Source organism: Salminus brasiliensis, chromosome 13 (genome assembly GCF_030463535.1).
Source record: "Salminus brasiliensis chromosome 13, fSalBra1.hap2, whole genome shotgun sequence".
In the NCBI taxonomy this organism is placed as follows: Eukaryota; Metazoa; Chordata; class Actinopteri; order Characiformes; family Bryconidae; genus Salminus; species Salminus brasiliensis.
In genome coordinates this window covers 25,481,879-25,504,025 of record NC_132890.1, presented here as the reverse complement: position 1 = coordinate 25,504,025, position 22,147 = coordinate 25,481,879, and the positions used below count along the sequence as shown (strand labels likewise).

The 22,147-nt window shown below is 41.4% G+C and overlaps 1 protein-coding gene across 1 annotated transcript in view; it reads left to right on the top strand.

The window, feature by feature from the left end:
* The window catches only part of LOC140575369 (leucine-rich repeat and fibronectin type III domain-containing protein 1-like protein), a 244,871-nt gene extending 225,158 nt beyond the window's left edge, over positions 1-19,713 (top strand). Inside the window, exons 5-6 of the mRNA XM_072695666.1 lie at positions 10,252-10,943; positions 18,672-19,713. Of these exons, the coding sequence (XP_072551767.1) occupies positions 10,252-10,810 (559 nt within the window). The 3' untranslated portion in view covers positions 10,811-10,943; positions 18,672-19,713. The remainder of the gene's footprint in view (positions 1-10,251; positions 10,944-18,671) is intronic.
* The last annotated feature ends 2,434 nt before the right edge of the window (positions 19,714-22,147 follow it).

Sequence of the window (22,147 nt, the reverse complement as noted above, 5' to 3'; positions counted from 1 at the left end):
TCAAAGAGAAAGGTTTGAACAAGCACCTGGGTGGCATCCCTAGAGAGGAAAGGAAATATTCTCCAGATGTTGTAGAGGAGCAACAATCACATGACGAGTCGAGAATGATGTTATACTTCCCAGGCAAGTGGACGCCGAACCAATTATTTAAAAAAAAGAAATGACACATGTGACAATATTTTTGTCTGGGGAGCTTATTATTTTAGATTTGAAATCCAACAGCTTTTTACCCTGTCATGGTTAATGAGCTCACTTGGAGGCTAAATGCTAGCTCAGTTATCCCAAACATTGATTAAGACCTTAGAGGTTTTGCTTTCCTTTGAAGAATAATTTGGTGATGATATTCTTCACTTAGGATTCTGGAAGAGACTCTAGTCATTGGTTATCCTAGGATGAATCAACCCTCTTTGAAGGTAAATGTTATCACTATTATCCCAGGGTTTGATTAATACCATAAAAAAATTTTTCATGGCATTTTAAAGTATACTGTATACTGTAGTTTTGGCCGCCATTTGTATGTAATCTTCCTGAATCAGGGTACTGAAAGGAACTCGAGTTATTGTTTGTTCTCAGTTCAATCAGCTCTCCTGGAGGTGGACCGCTAAGACTGTTATCCTTTGGGTTGAGTAATATCTTAAAAAATGGTGATCTTCCTTTTCTCAAGGTGCTGGAAAAGTGTCTGGTATGTATACTCTTTATCGGGACATTGTTTACCATGGTTGGCCATGTGTAACTGAGGCATCACAAGGGTTTCCTTGCCTTGTTGACAGGGCTGAGCTGTTTTTCTCATGTTCTTATCTTTTCATCCACCATGTTTTTGTGAATTTTGAAAATGCTGAATAAAAAAGAGGCCAGATAAAAAAAAAACCTACCAGATATCCTCCAAAAGATTTTTACTCCAGGATGGGATTTTTTGGAACCTAAAACCGCACAGACCTTATGAGGGGATCTCAAGAAAATATGTAGGCTATGGGCCCCTTAAGAGATGTTTGATGGGTAAGGCAAATGTCAGCTCTCCTGTGAGTACATGGGTAGTGTGGTGGAGCTGTACAATGGATGAGGGATGCTGGGCAGAACAATGGGACAATGTAAGTGAAGACTGTAAAGTAGACAGGAGAGGTGGAACCCTTAGCAGTCTAGAGTCACTGTGGCACATATATAGTTACATATTTGCATTATGTTGCCCAAACTATATATTTACAGAGCGAATTGCATTCATTTTACATCCTGTATATTTGAGTAAGGTATGCATTCATTCGTTTTTTTTTTCTGTTGCCTGTACTGAAGAGAATAATGCAAGAGTATAACACTGTATTAGACTTATTTTATACATGTATCTGGAATCCCAGCTCTTTACAGAGAGTTTATCTGTTTGAAAAATGGTTAAATAAGGAGTAGTTTCAAATGGGGTATTTCAAGGGGTATGTGCTATGACGATGCAGTGGTGAGAAAAGGGCTTAAGCAAAATTTGGGGGATATAGTTTGAGTTGCCAGTTTGGATGCTTTATTACATTATAGCCCAAACATATCACTATAGTGAGGATGCTAACCACCAACTATCCTACTTCTAAAGCTAAGTTATTAGAAAACCACCCCTCCAGTACTGTAACCAGCGAGGACACAAAATAATATCTTTATACATATAATATATTTATATATACACTTGATTTCCGACCTTCCATTTAACTGCATGTTACTAGAACAATGCACAGCTCAAAGCAGCGGGTAAAGGCTAAATAACCAGAGTCCGACCTTTTACAACACAGCAGTCACTTAACCTAGATGTCTGGGGTGAAAAGTAGAAAATTTTACTACCATTATGTACCGCACTTACTGACCACTGCTCACCACAGTTACCATGGTCAGGAGGAACTGTTGAGTAGGCTAATGCTGTGTTTACATTACATTGCTTTTGAAAAGAACAGCAATCTGAGATAGTATTCAACTGTGTAATGTTGCCATGGTGATAGAGTTCTTTGATATTGACCTCTTTTATATATTTAAGGTGTTAAGGGGCATGGTGATGCAGGAATCAACGTCTGTGGGTTCATCCTGGATAACAAGGGTGGGGGACCCTGGTCCTGGAGGTCCAGAGTTTTGTGTTTTGTGCTTTTCCTACTGATCCACACCTGATTCTACTCACCTATTAATTACCGGTTTCTCAGGTGTGTTAGATCTGAACTGTGTTCGATTCCCCACACCGGTATAATCAGAGGCCATTTTGCACCTTTATTTATTTATTTATTTATTTAGTCACTGTCAAAAATCTTTGGGTTCCATGTCAAAGACCTAAGCCCCCCAGATCCCCAACCCCTTAAACCCTTGGTTTAAGGACCCCAGAACTTTACTGGGTGAAGTAGGAAAGTGATGAATGTGGATGATGAAGGGAAGATAGAGGTGATTATTAGAACAGGGGGCGGTGAAGGCCTCACTGGAAAATGTTACTGCCATTATTATGAAGAGACTTATCTCTCTCACTCTCTGTCACTCTGTCTCTCTCTTGCTGTCTCACCCCCCCTCCCTCCTTCTTTCCATTAATTTTCCTCTATCCTCATTCCCTCAGTGCTGTAAGTAGGTAATTAAACTGTACTACTTCTGGCGTGTGATGATAGAATGCCTCTTTTGTGACGAGTGTCAGCCTTGAAGTGACCCGCCACCCTCCTAACCCCTCACACTGGCTTCTCTGACAGCTCAGTGGCAGGTTGACCCCCTAGCCGCTTAAAAAAAGCCCTCTCGGCGTCTGAAAGGGAGAGAAGCAACGCTCAATAGATGTCCATCAAACACGCCTTCTTACAGACTCTGCAGCCAGCCTGCTGAGGGCTTAGTGTACCAGCTCATTAGAGCCTGACCCTGGGACAACCTGGCTGTCTGAGAAACCCAGATGTATTTAGAGCTCCCATTGCTGCTCTCAGGCGTCCAAAAGTTTGGGGACAACTTGTCGTCTTTTGCAAATATCCACTTGTTATAAGGGAGAATGAATCCTGTTTTTATAAAGTAGGGAGTTATTCCGGGCAGACGAAGGGCCTTGCTGAATGTCAACTTGCATGCAGTGGTAGTTGGTTATAAACCACACCGTCATACAAAAAAAGGCCACATGGATGAACCTGATAATATATGTCCTGATACAAAGCTGATGTAGATTTCAATATCTCATCCATAAACTTTGAAAAGCATGCATGTTCTCACAGGTCAATTCATTCATACACACACCTGGCTGACTATTAACTCATTAAAGCTCATTGTAATCTGCTGGACTGAGCATCATAACATACATCAAAGCTGTTGCAGTACAATGGCTTAGGGTGTGGATTTGGGGCTTACTGTGTAGAAGAAACACTATCATTGTCTGAAACAGGGAGGATTGGCACTATTAGAAGTGGGGAGGTATTTAAACATATGGACATCTAAACTTATCATTAAAGTTATATGTGAGAGAGGCATCTCCCAAAGCTGTGTGGTGGTGGGGCTTAGTGAGAAGTGGGCAGGGTAGAAAGCAGCCAATCGGAAGCTTTTCAGCTTCAGATGTCTGAGTGTTATCATTCGGATGGTCACTGCTCAACACTACGTAAAACAGGAAAAGATCCTTAGTTGAATTTCATTAAAGCTCATTGTAATCCTCTGGACTGAGCATCCTGGCGGTCATCAAACCTGCCACTGGGACAGGCTGGTTTACTTGAGAGGGATTTCAGAGCTCAGTAAAACTTTTTTAAGAGTTTAATAAGTGTTTTACAACAATGCAACTTTGCTAGCCCCCCAAAATATTTTGTTTACCAAATATTTTTTAATATTTTTGACACCCCAAAGAGGCATTGGTCACTAATTGTCATTAGCTTTGTGGCTTCTGTTTGTCTATGATTAAGATCAAGATGTTCAGATGTATGTGGGTATGCACTAAGTGAATTTAACTGCATTAGGGTACACCCTGTGTGCACAACCAGCTTCTATAAATCCCATAGAAAAGCTTTGCCAATAGAGCTGGATGCACTGGAGAAGCTGCACTTGAGCCTAAGGTCACTATGCCCAATGACAAGCTTTGGCTAGAGGGGTCTAAAGCCTCCCAGCATTGGGTTGTTCTCCAGTGTGCAGCAACCTCTGGAGTTATGGACCTTCATCCAGTACCTTTGCAGTGATCTGGACTGGAGTTGACCAGAACTAGTCATCTGTAAGCATGAGTACCTGACCTCACTAATGTTCTCAAGCCTAAATGCAATCCAATCTTTGGATCAATGTTTAAGAATCTAGTGGAAAGCCTTCCCATAAGGTTGTTACTGTAGCAAACATGGTATGAAATGTGTATTAATTCCCTTAATTTAGGAAGAAACTTTGGTTGAACATGTGGCAAGAGCTACAGTATCAGATCACTAAGAAGCCAAGCATAAATGACACCAAGATGCGTTAGAGACAGACTGACTATCTGGCTATCCTCTATGCAGGGGCTGATTTGGGAGACACTGCAAACACATCTGAGCCAAGTGTAAATGTCTCTGTTATTCCAAGGCATACACAAACTTTACTCCTCCCTAATTGAACTGTGCTGTTAGTGAAATTAATGACGTGCAAAAAAAAAAATAAAGAACTGCATATTTACAGCCCCCATCACATTTAACACCATAGGCATTGTAAGCCCTGAAGCTGTTTTCTGTCTTCAGTTTTTACAATGCATAAAAATAGAACTGAATGTCTGGCATGGCATCATCTCCAGAGATTCTGGAAGGGAATTTCTTGGATTTGCATGGAATGCGGAAAAAACTGTACTGGTTCAAATGAGATCTTTATCTGTGTTACAGAGACACATTTATATGGGCGTGGTGTAAATAGCGAATGGATAAATCTTATATGTGCATTATCCAGATGTGAGAGGTATGAAATGAGAAGAGTAAATAGGCTGTTAGAGGAATGCCTAGAAGAAACGTCAGTTGAAATGAGGAAAGTTTGTGCAGCAGTTCTACTGTAGCTGATAAAGGAGCTTTTAGATGAATGCACTGCAGGTAAAATATAGTACTGAAAAACAGGCACCCTTTTTGGTGCAGTAGAACCATTCATTTTCAAAGATTCTAAAAAGAACCATATACTAAAAGGTTTTCCACCAATTAGAAGAGCATATATGTGTATATAAGAGAATATATATATACAGTAAGGACCATTACCTTCAACTACTAAAATTCCAACAACCCTTTTGGACTTTAAATGCTTACTGAACCAAACATATCTGGATATTTATAACACTCACAGTGAGTAACATAGTCTTGTAACAACAGTCATATATATATATATATATATATGTATATATATATATATATATATATATATATATTCAATGGTTAAAATGTTGGATGCAGGAGGAATGGTCAGGCGTGAAGACCTGAATGACTTTGACAAGGGCAAAATCGCCATGGCCAGAAGATTGGGTTGGAGCATCTCCAAAATCATGGCTAGTGACAAGGAGTTGGGCACCCTGTCTCATCAATGCTCATCAATCCTGTCTTGGCTGACCCAACAAAAGGACTAATGTGGCACAAAGTCTAAAAATTTTGACCAGTCAGAGTCTTAATGCTAACCTCTGTCCACCATCAAAAGTACCTATAATGGACATGTAAGCGTTCGGGAATTGGACCTTGGAGAAATGAAATAAGGTCTCCTGGTTCTGGTCCAATCAGTCCTGTGAATGGTCAGGTATATTTACTTTTGGGATGCACTGGAACAGCAATTCTGATCCATGGTGGTGGCTCCACCTTGCAAACAGCAGGACTTCTGAAAGCATCTGCTGGTACATTTTAGTGCCAGATATCACAGGGCACCCTCAGAGGAACTTGTAGAGGGACCATTTCTGGTTGGATATGGAGGCACTACAGCATGTTTTGCAGGTGGTGATGGTGACTTTTGGTAGGTACTGACCACTGCAAAACCTGAAAACCCCACAAGACCTGTCTTATGATTTGGAGATGTTGTGGCCGAGTCGTCTAACCATCACAATTTGACCTTTCTCAAAGTGTCTCAGATCCTTATTCTTGTCCATTTGTCCTGCTTTCAACCCAGCATTTTCAAGAACTGTCTGTTCAGTTGCTGCCTAATGCATCCCACTCCTTGACAGATGCCACTGTAGAGGAAAACAATCAATGCTTTTTACTTCACCTGTCAGTGGTACTAATGTTATGGCATATGATCAGTGTATGTGGTATGTGTTCTTTTTGGTTAAAATTCGCTGAAGTTCCATGTTGCTCTTCCCAGTTTTTCCCTCTGTGACTTTATTACGCAGTACAGGTCTGCCGTCTACTGAGTGTTTATCATCCATACATTACAGCAGTAGTGGGCAGTTTGAATGATGATGAGTGTCAAATGTGACTGAAGACTGAAATACATGACCTCACTCACTCCATTAACCATGAGAACTTACTTTACACACGATTACCCTCATGGTCGGGACCTCACCCCCCCCCCCCCCCCCCCCCCCCCACACACACACACACACACACAGACACAGACACACACACATTAGGACACATACAGCCACCCAGGGCGAGAAGGTCTTCATCTTATCAGTCTGTTACACCGAGGTTCGTTGCAGAAACAGTGATAAACAGAGACGAAGCAGTGGCCGAAAAGGCTAGACAGAAAAACTCCCCCTCTCTGAATAATGCATGACTCATGCACAACCTCGACAGGGCCGGCTGTGGAACACACATCATATTCACACTGCATGGTAAAGAGGTGTGTGTGTGTGTGTGTTGTAATGTGAAGGTCAAAAGTAATTCGCCTGTTGTAGTGCCGGTACCAATGCCGGGGCCGGTCATTCACCTGTGAAGGCCGTGAGTGCAAGATCTGCCCATGGCCAGTGTAGGTGTTATCTCTTACAGAAGATAAATAGACAGGGACTTGCAAATCCCCCAAAAATCAAACTGAAATAAATTCCTTTTTCTTGAGGGAAGGCTTCATTATTGTTTGAAGCTTAAACAGAGGAAGGCCTCTGGCTACCCACAGCGTCTCCCTATCTTTGATGTCGCTTATTAACGCTATTCAAGTCTGTGTCCCAGACGTTCATGGCCAGGGGTTCCTTCAGTTTTTATCAATTCAGTTCTCAGTTCTTTCTTTATTTTCCGCTTGGGAAATATGACTTGGCTTGAGAGATTTGGCTTGAGAGAAGCGGGCAGATCAGACAATGGACAGAATAAGAGACACAGCAAATAAGATTTATGCACAGAATACAAAAAATAAAACTGTACAATATGAGCACCAGTGCTTAATACAAACAAGGGACAGTGTTTTGAATAATTTAACAAGAAAATCAGCATTTTGAGATATAAACTTATTAGTTATAAGTGGTTCAAGGCACATTGGGTCATTTTCGTGAAATGAGAAACATACACGCAAACATAGAAACACAAGCATAGACATTTTATATACCATCCAAAATGACCAGTGAGCCTACATGCAGTCATGTGAAAAGGCTTTTGTCCCTTTTAATATATTTAAACATGGGGACATTCAAATATGGAGGTAATCTAATTGTACACATCAAACAGAATAAATGTATTTTACAAATTATTAAAAAGTAATTAATAGAAGAAGGACCACGCCCCAACTCTTCATTACTACGCACTATATAGCTGCTTCCCTCCCCTCTCCATCTCATGATGAAAATTCACACCCCTCCGCCGCCCCTGCTCCTCCCGATGGTCCAATTTCATCCGTCCTCTGCTCGGCAAGGGGGGTCTGGCTTCGGGTCAGCCATCAGTTCGAAGCCCCACAGCCCTAATTTCTCCTCCTTGCCTCAGTCAAGCCTGGTCCGCACTTCGCAAAATGTCTTGTGAGTAAAACACTAGGACACCATATGCCATAATGGCTGGTGTTTCCCTCATTGGCTGAAATAACTTTAGTTAGATGGTTCCTATAAGGATCTACCAGTCTCTGACATCAACTGGGAGAAAGAGTCTTCCACTCCTCCTTGCAGAATTCTTTCAGCTGTGTTATGTTTCGGCTTTAGTTTTTTTTATATCTCACATTTTCCTCAAGCACCTCTGATACAATAAAGGATTCTTCGCAGAAAAGCAGCCTCAAACCATCACATTTCCACCTCCATTCTTCAACAGCTCAGCTTCGAAGCACTAGACTCCAATAGACCCTTTAAAACCTTGCGGAAAGCTTTCCTAGAGGAGAGGAAACTGTTATAGCTGCAAATAATGAGGGGATTTCCTTTTAATGCCCATGGTTTTGGAATGGAATGTCCAACAAGCACATATTCAGTAGGTTTGATGGTAAGGTGTCCACACACTTTTGCCTATATAATGTACAGCTACACCATGAAAGCATTTGTTGTCATATTTCTAACCATTTCGCAACTTTCCGGTAACATCTGGTTCCATTAACCCCCACTGTGAAGAATTCAAACTCATTTTCTCTACAACAGAACATTTTACGCCGAATCACTCTGAACGACTTTGTTCGCATCTTAATGATGTAATTACGCAGCCATTTTGAAACATCAGTGAAATTCCTCTTTAATTAAATTAAAGCAAGTTTACTGCGTATTATAATACACTCTTAGAAAAAAGACTTCAAAAGCAGCAGGGGTCCCCAGGATTGACTTTGTGTTAGGAAGTCTGTATGTCTGTCCTCAGGAGGGCGGCTCCAATACTTCATTATTTAAGCTAATAGCTAATCTGTTGGCCATTGGAACAGACATAAGGGACAGCAGGGTTTGTCTGTCTGCCACCAGGCAGTGCAGCACTGAATCAGTCATCTGATGGGTCACAAGCAGAGGACGATTTCATTTCTTCTCCACCGCTTCTCTGTGTTCACAGCACTGGCAATATTGCCTAAGCTGCGCTACAGTGATACCAATAAAGCCCATCGAAAGCGACTGAATTGAATTGATCGCTCCGTTTCACTTTTTTGATCTTCATGCTCAAAGACTTTTTTTTCTGTCTTTGCATTTAGCCTTCTTTCATCAATAACACAGAGCCGTATGCTTTATGTCTTTATCAAATCTGAAACGATCGTTTCTTCTCTTTCTTACTGTTTCTTTCTGTCTACATTTCTCTGCCTGTCTTTCAGATGCTCTCTTTCTTTGTGTCTGTGAACGAAAGGCACCATTTAAACAAAACAAATGATACATAATAAACTTAATAATAAGAAAAATAATAACATCAGCAGCAGTAAAAGTAACTAGTGTGAAAAAGTGTATTTCCCGATGGCTTCAGTTCCCACCTCTAGGCAGCTGCTACGTCGTTGCTATGTGGTTACTAGAGGGTAAAACTTTTTTATAGTATACTAGTTGGTGGCTGTGGGGTTGGTCAGTAGGTGCTATGGTATCCCAGGTGGTTGCTATTGTGTTGGTAAGTGGTTGACAGGTGTTTGCTATGTGGTTGCACTGGTCTGTCTAAGTGGTTGCTAGGGTATCCCAGGTTGGTTGCTATGGTGTTGATAAGTGGCCACTATGGCATTGCTACATAGTTGCTAGGTGGTTATTATGATGCACAAGTAGTTTTTGTGGTATCTTGAGGAATTGCTCCGGTGGTTGCTAAGGGGTTGCCATGGTTTCGCTAAGGGGTTGCTATGATGTTGTTAGGTGGTTGTAATGGTCTCGCTTAGTGGTTGATATGGTATCCACAGTTGTTGCTATGGCTTTGCTATAAGGTTGATGGGTGGTTGCGGTGGTGTTGCTAGATGGTTTCTGCAATGTTGCCAGGTGGCCCCTGTGATACATCAGGTTATAGCTATGGTTTTTATAAATGGTTGATAAATTTGTTTCGCATTTTATCTTTGCACTCAAATCAATCTGTGTTGCTTTGGTGTTGCGAAGTGTTTTGTAGGTGGTTGCTATGGTATCCCTGTTGGTTGCTATGGTGTTGTTAGTGGTTTCTATTATGTTGTTAGGTAGTTGTAATGATGTTGCTAAGTGGTTGCTGTGGTATCTAAAGTTGTTGCTATAGTGTTGTTTAGTGGTTAATAGGTATTTGTTAGGTGGTTGCGGTGGTGTTGCTAGATGGTTGCTAGATGGCTGCTGTAATGTTGGTAGGTGGTTGCTATGGTATTACAGGTGTTTGCTAGGCAGTCAAAACAGACAAACTTTTAAAGTCTAAAAAAAACCAAAATTTAAATCTGATAACAATATTGTTTTTTAATACTGTTACAGGTGCTTTGCAGTGTGCAATCATAATAATCTCTCTCTCTCTCTCTTTCTCTCTCTCTCTCTCTCTCTCTCTCTCTCTCTCTTTCTCTCTCTCTTTCTCTCTCTCTCTTTTTGTCTCTCAGGATGATCCCAGCCTCCCATAAGCTCTTCCAGCTCAGTGACCTGGCCTCCTCTCGGGACTACGAGCTGTGTGTGCTGGCCGTCTATGACGACGGCGTCACAGCTCTCACAGCAACACGCCTGGTGGGCTGCATCTCCTTCACCACAGAGCGTGATTTTCACCGCTGCCGCTCTCTCCACGACCAATTCCTGGGTGGCACCATGATCATCGTCATTGGTGGTATCATTGTGGCCTCTGTCCTCGTCTTCATCTTCATCCTGCTCATGAAGTACAAGCTCCACAGCCAGCACTACAAGCAAAAGGCCGCCAGAGTCAGCAACGTCTGCTCCCAGACCAACGGAGGCCAACAGGGGGCAGCATCCAACCCTCCGCCACCCCCCACCAGGTCGTCCTCTTCCTCCGGTTCAGGCAGCAAACCCTCCGCCCCGCTCAGCCAGGACAGGCCTGAAGGCTGCGGGGGCCAGGAAGGAGGCTATGGAGCTCTTAGAGGAACCACAGTGGTGGACTTGAATCCAGAATATGGGAAGTCAGTCAAAGAGGACGATTCCATATCGCAATAACATAGGATCAAATCCAACCACTCTCCCACCCTCCTCCTCTTCCTCCTCCACCTGCCTCCCCCTCTTCTCCCCCCTTCTTTTTTTCTGGTGCTGGGGTCTCGCTGCCTTACTGAGGATTTACCTCCTGTCCAAGGTGAGATAGAAGCTTTTCTTCTCTTTATCTTTTAGAAGATTTGTTGCTTAGCAACCGGTCGTCACAGTGATAGCAGCACACAAGGTTGCTGATAGGGGGACTCTTCAGCATTGGTTGTAGCTTTCCTAGTTAACAGACACATTAAGGCTGTGCATGCTATCGCTAGACCTTCCTGTTGTCTGGGAAACAAACATATAGACAGGCCCTGTGTCTCAATCGGTGCCCTGTGCACTACGTTCTTATGATGATGGCGTAAAGGCAGCCAGAAGCCGTTCAGTGTAAGGCAGAGCCAGCGTCCCATGGAAAACACTGCTTTGACCTTGCTTCCTCTGGAAGATATGTAGTAAATAGAGAAGCTGTTTATGGCGGTGATTGGGGTGACAGCTCATATAGTAGGTTATAAACAAAGCATAATATTAACCTATCTGGAGCCTAGGCCCAGTTTACTGCAGGAGTCTCACACATATTGATAGTAGCTCCCTGACGCTCATAAATAAAATATACACTATCCCAGAAATTGGGATATCACTTTTTTACTTACCTGAATGGATTTGTTGCAAAATGGGATGTCTGTTTTTTTTAAAATATCCAGGGACTCTTAGGCCCCTCCACGTGTATTCAGGTATTTTTAAAATGAAGGTGTTTCTCGACCTACATTTCTCCATCCATGTGACAACACAAAATGTCCGTAAAACACTCGCTTTAGAATGCCAGCCAAGGCAGAGAGGTCCAACACCTCACAAAGTTTAATGCCGAACTCATCAAGAATCAAGCATAACAGCCAAAACAGACCTAAAGACAGCACAATTTGATTCACTGTGTGTTGTTCAGAAAATGTAAGATTAACATCTGGTAAAAAAAAAAAAAGTTTTATTATTTTATGATGCTACAGTGATGTCGTTGTCTCTGAATCACCCCTATACTACTAATCAGGCAGAAAATCTGAGGTTGTGATGCTTTTTTTTATCTGAATCTCAGAGCAGAGAAAAGGTTTCCAGACATCCCACCTCTCCTGAAAGCCGCAGGAGTCTCCCATATATTGACTATTGACTTCACTTTTTGCTAATGTGGTGTTATGACCTTTTAGGAGGAGGAACATGCCTGAAGCCCCTCATCTCCATGTCAAATCCTATACCATCTCTACCTTGTTCACATGTTGTTCCTAAAAATCAACTCCTCACTCTCATAAATACACTCAAAAATAAAGAAGCTTCAAAGGATCTTAGAGCGATGCCATAGAAGAAGCACTTTTGGTTCCATAAAGAACCATGATTGTAATAGAGATAATAGAGATGAGCCTATTGAGCTTCAAGTATGGCTCGGCTTGACCCACCATCTTTTTCTCTGTCATGGCTCAGAAGTGGTGGAACAAACTTCCCCTGGGTGTCTGAACAGCAGAATCACTCACTGTCTTCAAACACAGACTGAAGACCCATCTCTTCCAAGAGTACGTGGGCAAAGAGTAGAGTGTGTTGAGTATTGTGGTCTCCATAGTGACTTTTGTATTTAGTAGCATCTAAGCTTAGAGGTATCTTTTGGATCCTAGTCTGTAGAAACTAGCTAAGGGTATTTTTCTGAGTAAACGTGAAAAAAAGTGAAGCACTTTTGTAAGTCGCTCTGGAGAAGAATGTATGGTAAATGCATTAAATGTAAATGTAGATGTTTGAGTGGTGTTTTTTTATTTAATCATAAGTGGTTCTTATGGCATTATTGCACCTTTATCTTTAAGAGTACACAATCTTCATATAAGTCTCATGATCACGATCATAATAGTTTATTAAGGACAATATCTGAACACTACAGCGATACTGTAAGGGGTTAATCCGCCAAGACTTGCTGTTGTCAGTGCTGTAGTTTGTCTCTATTTATACTGCTCATTTGTAGGAGTAATGAGCCTCCAATGAGTGTTTGTAATGGTGAATGTTTACAACAGAAAGACAGGGGTTTGCTAGGTGCCTTTGTACAACTGTGTGGGTCTCTTTGTTATGATTATTCCTGCTGAGGAATAAAAAGCATAGACCTATTCTAACTTTGCTTTAGTGCTGCACAGAAGTATCTGTGCGAAGCAGGGGGTGTATTTGAATAACCATTTCATCACAGCATTACAACTCCGAAAAGGAAAGTGATGAAAATCCCTCCATTTCACCTGCTGCCGCGGCCGCCGCCCACGTGTCTGAGTGCTGGTGGGAATAAGCAATCATCATAAAACTAGTGCAGCACCTAAGTGTACTGAGAGAGGGAGAGAGAGCAAGAGAGCAAGAGCAAGAGGGAGAGAGAGAGAGACAGGGAGGTAGGGAGTTTGTAGGGGGTGATAAGTCCTCCACTTGGCTTTCCACTCATCCTCCTGCTGGCTCTCCTATTTCCCTTTCTGTGAAACCAATCATCAGCGCCCGAGCTGCCCTGGAGGCATTAGTTTGTATTTTAGATGTAGCTCCAGAGCATCTAGAATGCCAGTCTCTTTCACATCTGCAATGCTTGAGCATGAATGGTGTTCAGCAGTGGCCTAACTACTGGCAGGGTGGTGTGTGTGTGTGGGGGGGTGTAGTGTAAGATTCCCGAGTAGTGCAGATGGATTGGTGGCTTCAGTAGAATCTCATCCTGTGTAACTTTTAAAACTGAAAAAGGATCAAATTTGAAGTTCAGTTTGCTCACAAGGTGACAAGCTAAGTAAACACTAGTGTTGAGAAAGACTAACTGAGGCTCAAATCACACACATTTAGAGGATAATGCCTCGTGTCTGAGAGCAAGTCGAATGAATGGTCTTTCCATTGTTTTTCACACCTGTTTTCAGAACGTGACATCACCACGTCATCACCACAATAGTCATTAGTGAGCTCTCAAAGCACTCCCACCCTGTTCCTCTTTTAAATGCACATCAATGAATGAGCTTTTTTGGCCACGTACTTGATACACACAGAACAGACGTTTAACAGATGAGACATGTCATAATGTTTAAAAACTGTCCTCATTTACAGATACCATCAGCATTTTTAAATATCGCGGTATCACTGGTATTGCTGTTGTACTGGCCAAACCCAGTAAACCATTACTGTGGGGTAAATGGCCTTAGCTATTAAAATGCATTGTAAAAAAAATGCACACAATATTTATTTTGCTGTAAAATATGGATGTCATCATAATTTTAGATGTGCCATGCACTGTCAAATCACTGCACTCGAGTTAACAAAGAAATCTCATATTGAAAAAATCTGTGCATATTTAAGATGCCGGAAGTGCCAAAAGTTAGCACTCTTTGAATATTTGCATGAATTTGACCTGAAATGTTATCAGATCTTCATCTAATACACAAGACTAGATCAGTAGAACCCATTTACACAAATGATACAAAACATTATAGTTGAATTATAATGTAAACCTCCAAGAGAATGAGTAAATTGTAAGGATAATTGAAATGAAGAAGGAGGTGGCAACCAGGTAGCAGGAATGTAGCAGGCCATTAATGTCTCAAAAACATAAAAATGAAAGGGTCTTCTCTATTAGTCCAGTCTTCACCACTTAACGTTATCAAAGCTTGGTTACAAAACCATTTCTAAAGAGTTTAGCACCGTGAGGCCGACGATCTACAAAAGGAGGACATATAGCACCACTTTTACTCTCCCTGGGAGAGGTCATCTAGAAAAACAACATTCCAGAGGCATGGAGAATTATATTACAGGTCGACACAAGGGCATCAAGATTGCATTGAGTAATGTCAATGTTTACGAGTCTACTTTCAGGCAAATACTGAAAAAGAACCATGTGCATGGCAGAATAGCAAAGAGAAAAACAAACAGAACTGACGAACTGGAGTTTGCTCAAGACCACAAGGACAAACCAAAAGCCAACTGGAGGAATGTTATATTTTGTTTAAATGAAAAGTGTTATGTTTGATGAAAAATTAAACACTGTATTCCAAAATATGAAGCTTATGCCAGTATCATGGTTCAGGACTGGGTTGCTGTCATTGCTGTGGAGTTGCTAAGTAAATTAATAATATGTTGCTTCATGGCTGCAATAGATATCACTACGTAGTTGCTCTGTTATCACAGGTGGTTGATATGGTGTTGCTAGTTACCTGCTATAAATTTGCTAAGTGGGTTGCTTGGTGGTTTTTAGGGTGTTGCTAAGTCGTTGCTATGGAGTTGCTAAGTAAATTAATAATATGTTGCTTCATGGCTGCAATAGATATCACTACGTAGTTGCTCTGTTATCACAGGTGGTTGATATGGTGTTGCTAGTTACCTGCTATAAATTTGCTAAGTGGGTTGCTTGGTGGTTTTTAGGGTGTTGCTAAGTCGTTGCTATGGAGTTGCTAAGTAAATTAATAATATGTTGCTTCATGGCTGCTACAGATATCACTACGTAGTAGCTCTGTTATCACAGGTGGTTGATATGGTGTTGCTAGTTACCTGCTATAAATTTGCTAAGTGGGTTGCTTGGTGGTTTTTAGGGTGTTGCTAAGTCGTTGCTATGGAGTTACTAAGTGAATTAATAATATGTTGCTTCATGACTGCTATAGAGTCGCTAGGTAGTTCCTCTGTTATTACAGGTGGTTGATATGGTGTTGCTAGTTACCTGCTATACATTTGCTAAGTGGGTTGCTTGGTGGTTTTTAGGGTGTTGCTAAGTCGTTGCTATGGAGTTACTAAGTGAATTAATAATATGTTGCTTCATGACTGCTATAGAGTCGCTAGGTAGTTCCTCTGTTATCACAGGTGGTTGATATGGTGTTGCTAGTTACCTGCTATACATTTGCTAAGTGGGTTGCTTGGTGGTTTTTAGGGTGTTGCTAAGTCGTATGGTAAGGAGTTCCTAAGTAAGTTAATAAGGGGTTGCTTTGTGGCTGCTACAGAGTCACTTGGTAGTAGCTCTGTTATCACAGGTGGTTGATATGGTGTTGCTACTTGCCTGCTATAAATTTGCTAAGTGAGTTGCTTGGTGTTTTTTAGGGTGTTGCTAAGTCATTGCTATGGAGTTGCTAAGTAAATGAATAATATGTTCCTTCCTGGCTGCTATAGATATCGCTAGGTAGTTCCTCTGTTATTACAGGTGGTTGATATTGTGTTGTTAGTTGCCTGCTATTAATTTGCCTCATGAGTTGCTTGGTGGTTTTTAGGGTGTTCCTAAATTGTTGACATGGAGTTTCTAAGTGAGTTGCTAAGTGAGTTAATAAGATGTTGCTTTGTGGCTGCTATAGAGTTGCTAGATACAGTTGTTGCTCTGGTATCACAGGTGGTTGCTATGAAGTTGCTAGGTAGCTGCTGACCCATGGTTTAAAGCACAGTGTTACTTTCCCATTATTTAAATGCAAATGAGATATTTTAGGATATACGATGTTATCAACTTTCAATGGTATTAAAGTCCTGAGTTTCTCCTAGTTTTCTCGTAAGCTACAAGGTTGCCAAGTTTAAAATTTAAAACAAATGCCCTGTTAGGACTTTTGCTGTGCAGTGAAGCTACAAGAAAGATGACCATCATAAAATAATAGTGTCTTCTTAACACCCTCTCTCCGAATGACTGAGAACCTTGCTAAAGCTGCTGTCGCCAGCCCATGAAACAGTGCAGACTGCGCCTGAGTAATAATTCTTCTGCTCTCCCTGGGTGTAAATTCATCTGCTTAAATGAATCACAAATGGGTAGAAAATCAGTTCCCTGAGGGCGCCTCCAAATGATCTGCTGGGTCTGAATGTGGTGGGAGAAATGGAAGAAATGAGCAGCGTGTTCCCTGGCTCACCTGCAACGGATTAGTTTTTCACCTCAGACTGAAAAAGGGAAGGGCGAGATTAGAACCCGTGGGGAAAGACGGAGTGCGCTTCAAAAGAGCTGTGGAAAGGTGGAGGAGGGAAAGGTGGCTGAGGACGAAAAGGAACAATGGATGATGCGGGAGATAGGAGGACAGGAGTGTTATGATGTGGGGAGAAGTGTTGAGAAAGAGGTTAGACAGATGAAGAGACAAAGGGGTAAAAGCATGGAGTCTCTGAAATGGAGACAAATGGGCTAATCTTTAAGGTGAAGGCACGCCGCGGGACAGAAGCAGCCCCGGAGCCGGAGGGGTAATTACTGTTGTTTGTGTGCTGTCGAAAGTGGGCCACAACCTCTCCGCCGTCTCCCTGCCAACAGCAGTTCCGACCCAGAATCCCTCCTGACTGCGGCAGGGTAGGCCGCGCTAAAAATAGCTAGCTGAACGGGGCTTAGCATTAGCCTGCTGCCGCCTGCAGATAGCTGTAGCCGGCTGCAGCAGAAGAGCAGCAGAGCAGCACTTGTCCTTGCTTTGTTAGCTCGCCACCGTGAAATCTACCAAACGCTAAGCTTTTCCCTGTGGAATCTGATGACTGATAGCAGGGGTTTGAGCTAATGAAGTTGTTCCAGGAAATGTCCAATTAGCACAGGCTTGTTTAGTCATCGTTTTTCCTCTTTCATTTCTGCTTGGTCAGCTGCCGTCGCCTGGAAGTACTTGTTTGTTTAATCCAGACTCGTGCTTTCCACGGATGCTAATGGTGGCGTGCAGGCCGTGTGCTTTGGAAGGCACTTGACTCTGATAGGAGGCAGCCACCTTCTGGAAAGCCAGTCTGTCCTCGAGGTTTTTTTTTAACATGCTGAATTTACCTTCCATATGCTCCTCAAGTTCACAATCTGCTGAATCGAGCATATTTATGAAATGTTTCAGCAGAAATCTGTAGAACTGCAGGCACGTAGCTTGACAGCTAACTCATTGCTGTAAACATTGTAGGCGTACAGTTTTAAAGCAGGGCCCAAGTGGGATCTTCGGGAGATCTATGCGGTGCTCTGTATATATAAATGACTGCATGGATTTAATAGATGGATGTATCCCTTTTTCTGTCAGACCATACGTTGCACTGCGCACACTCATGCTGTCATAACTCAATGAATCAGCATCGCCAATGCATGTAAAAACAACAACAGTTTCAGTCAGGTCGACTCAAGATGGTAAAGCAACTGATTGCAGAAGCTTAGTTTAGGTTCTGCATCTCATTTCGATTAACAATACATGTTAAATTGAACCTCAGAAACACTAGTAAATGAGTTGCAGCTGAAATTGATTATATATTTGATATATTAGTTTTAACCTCCACCTCAGTTTGTTCACTGTTGATTTCCATCTGCAGGTTAGAACTCCTTTCATCACATGACATCCCCAGACTGGGAGGCCTATGAAAATGAAGTGCTGAGTTTTTGTTTGGATTTGGATTTTATCTCCTCACACTTGATCAGCCTTACCCTCACCCTGTGTCACCCTAGATCTGTGCAATTACACTACATTAAAAACACAGATTTGAGTAAACTGATTGTTGGATACAGAAATGCACATGGTCTCACAACTCTAGGGTGGCATAACTGTCTAACTGCCTGCTTGTTTGAATCCCATCAATACCCCATCCCTTCATGACCAGGAGTCTGAGAAGGTACATTCTCCGCCCATATGGAAAACGAGGGAGACCTGCAGATGGAAATAAGCAGTAAACAATTTGAGGTGGAGGTTAAAACCCAGACTAAGCATCTTACTACCCACAATATGTAATCGATTTCAGCTTAAGCTCATTTACTCATGCTTTTTGAGGCTCGACTTAAAACAAATTATTTACCAAACTGAGATGCAGAAGAAAAAAGGAAAAAAAGAGTTAAGAGATTTAGGAGAAGTTCACTTAAAAAAATGTATGTTTATATACTGGATAGATGCTCTAACATCTTTACTTTTGGTTCTTCTAGGCAAACTGAGTCTGGAGGCTAATATAAATTGCCTGGGATTGGAGCCAATACACTACTGGGAGAAGAGGTGGGTGGAAGCCAGTAACAGCAACTGTTTTCAGTCCCTTATGCAAGCTTCTCCACAAACAATGGATATTAATGAGCCTGTTTGGAGCATATGGGCACGATTTTGTCTTAACCAGAGGCCATCAAAAAAGAAAAAAAAGAAAAAAAGAAAGAAAAGATAAGAAAAGGAAAAAAGAAAAGAATGACCATCGTTGGATGAGAGAAGTGAACTGAACACATCGCTGACGGAGTCTTTTGCTGTCCTTTCACGAACCTACGGAAACTGAATAATTACCAGAACCGAGTTTCAATGTTCAGTTGTTCAGTCGCCACGGGGAGTTCAGCCTGTAGAAGAGTGCAAAGCCAAAGGAATAAAATGTTCTGACCGGACGTCAAGCGGTGGATGGAAATCCAGTGTTAGCACAGGCCGTGGAAATATTGCTATACTAATATCGAGTAATCATTCGGTGAACTCTTTATGGGCACTTTATGATATATTCCACTCTTCTATTCTCTCTCTCAATCACTCTAACTCTTTCTCTCACCCCTTTGAGGGTAATTGTACATCTATTCAGCTGATTTTCAGGCATGGTGCTGTTCTACAAGGGTCCTGGGGTTCCAAAGGATAAAGACATCACCCAGATCTCGCCATGCACTGTAACGTTTTAAAAGAATGCGCATTAACAAAACTAAGTATTTGGACGCTTTTAAAAAATCTCCCACAATGTTTCTTCTGGACATTAAAAACATGTTCAACACTAAACAGGCCTCTTTAAAAGTGAGCCTGCTCAAATAAATACTGTTTTGTTTTTTTTGTTTGTTTGTTTGTTTTTTTTTTGTTTCTCCAATTGACTGTGGACGTATTTGTATGTGAGGTACACCTTCAGCCATCTCTGATTTGAATTCAAAGTGAAAATAATAAAGTCCTGGGATGGAATTTTATGCTTTCATAGGTACTATATGTGGATTTATAAAGAAATAAAGTATTTTTCTTCAAGGTGTGTGAGAGCTTTTTATCACCCTTTCAGAAACACAATCCTCATGTCTCCGACAAATGATTTGAACAACTAACATTTATGTACCACCCCTGAGGAATCCTTTATTTTCCGATTTGAACCAAAGCTACAAGCATTGTTAAACTATTGGTTCATTGTGCTGCTGGTAGGTCATTTTAGCTCATTTTAGACAAATGCATTTAATCATTTGTGCTCCTCGTTTAATATTTCACTCTGCAGCGCTTTAGGTCATATTAGCCTTTGAGGTCTGTGAACTTCAGAAACAGAGTCTCAGAAGGCCAGGCTTCAAATTCTGTGAAAATCCGCCTTATAGGCCGCTTAATCCCCGAAAATATCCTCATCGCATTAGAAAGATTTAAGCGTGTATTTTAATCTTAGAGCACTGCGAGCATTTCTCAGAGGCATTTACAAATTCATAAATAACTTGTAGCCAGAAGGAAGGGGAATGTAATGACTGTGGAATAGATGGGCAATGATTGCTTCCACCACATGAGGTCACTACTCACCTTGCACGTTCTGCCCATTGCTGACCTGACAACTAGTCCAAATTTGGTTGGAAATTGCAATTATTCATTTATTATCTGAAACAGTGCCCCAGGATCAGCATGGAGCTGACTAGAAAAGTGTACATGTACTTTCTGCTAACTGGGATCCCCCACTGGGACTTTTCAATGGACTATTAAAAAGGGCATGCTTAGCTTGTTTATTTGCTTTTTCATATCTTGTAATTCCAGTTATCGTTTTTTTTTTTTTTCAGATTGAGTTGCTGATGTTAGGCCACGGGAACAAACTCTTCTCATGGAGTCATTGATTTTGAGCTGCAAGTGTTATAAAACTGCCATTGTCACAGATGCTCTATTCTCATTATGGAACAGGGCCTGCTGAAGGTTCAGGAACATTTGGATCCAATATTTAATGAACGCTCATGCTGATTAAGTGTGAAATGGTGGATGGAAATACAGTGCTTGAATAAGTAGTAGAAAAATTGCTGCAGTAATGTCATTTTGGGGCACAATGGGAAAACTTTGTACCTCCATTTTGCCTTTTTCACTTTTTGACATCATTTGACAGTTGACATTTGACATCTGGCAGTTGTTCTTTACACTGCGTCAAAATACCATGATGAATGGACCAATTTAAATACCCCCAAATTACTAAAAGTTAAAGTTATTCTGTAAAGTTAGTATTTTGGAGATACGAGGTTTTTTTGTAGCATAAATAATGTTCAATTCGTCGGTTTACTCTGATGCAAAACTGTACATCTGCTACAGTTTTTTTTTTAAGCCAAGGTAGGTCTGTTTCAAATCAGAAAAATGACACTTTCAGTGATTCCGACACTCAAAAATTCAAAACGAGATATATCGGTTTCCATAGAGATTAGGTTAGCTCTATTAGTCTGAATCAGAGATTCCTCTCAGATTTGATTTCCCAGTTAGTTCTGGTCAATAATCCGACTGGTTGACAAGCACTCTGCCATGCTGTTATATCTGATAACTACTTTGGTCCTTTTACTCTAAGATGATGGATCAACATTTGACAGAAATTGGAATATTGAAAACATACACAGTGTGGGGAAAAGAAAAGTGTATGATTTTTCGTTCACAACAGATGTGGTCAATTAGCCAAGACATGTCTGGTGTCCAAATACTTTCTTTAGAAGGTAATAGTCACTCAGATCTTTTCCATAAATACTGTATATGCCTACGCATGTGTCTCAGCCACACTTTGTTCAAACTGCAACCTGGTCGTCATTAACCACTTACCGGAGAAAGGCTTATTACACACTAAGGCGTGTTATTCAGTAACCACAGGGACTGATGGGGCTATACTTTGGTAATAGAAGTTTGTTATAACACTTTCCACCCCCCGATGCTCCAAAGGCTGTTTAAGGGGTTAAGGTTGGTCGGACAGTGAGTGCGGATTAGTTGTCAATTTTTGTAGCTCATAGTAAGTCATAGCCCACCTAAAACGACACTGTCAAATCTGACTTGAAGACCTGTGCATTTTTATGATCAATATTTAGGTTCCCTTTCACATCCAGTGTTTGTTTGTTAGCCTCGTAGTTCCAGCACAAAATGCACAAAACAACTAACAATATTGTCTTGACCAATTAAGTACATTTGGGGCTATGAATTGTGAATTGTGATGTGTGTCAGAAATCACAGCGCATCCAACAATAAGGACAGCATGGAGCTTATTAATTTATACAGTGATAGAAAACACAGTAGCACAGTAGTGTATGTCTGTTAGATGACATTACAGAATGTCAAACTTCAAACACTAAACATCTTGACCAATCAAGTCCATGTGGGATAAGTGGGAAAGGGAGGAAACTGGATTTTCCACCAAAGCCCCCTTTTTTTAGGTCTGATTCTCATGCTCATCAGTCTCGGCCTGCACTTAAAATTCTAGCTC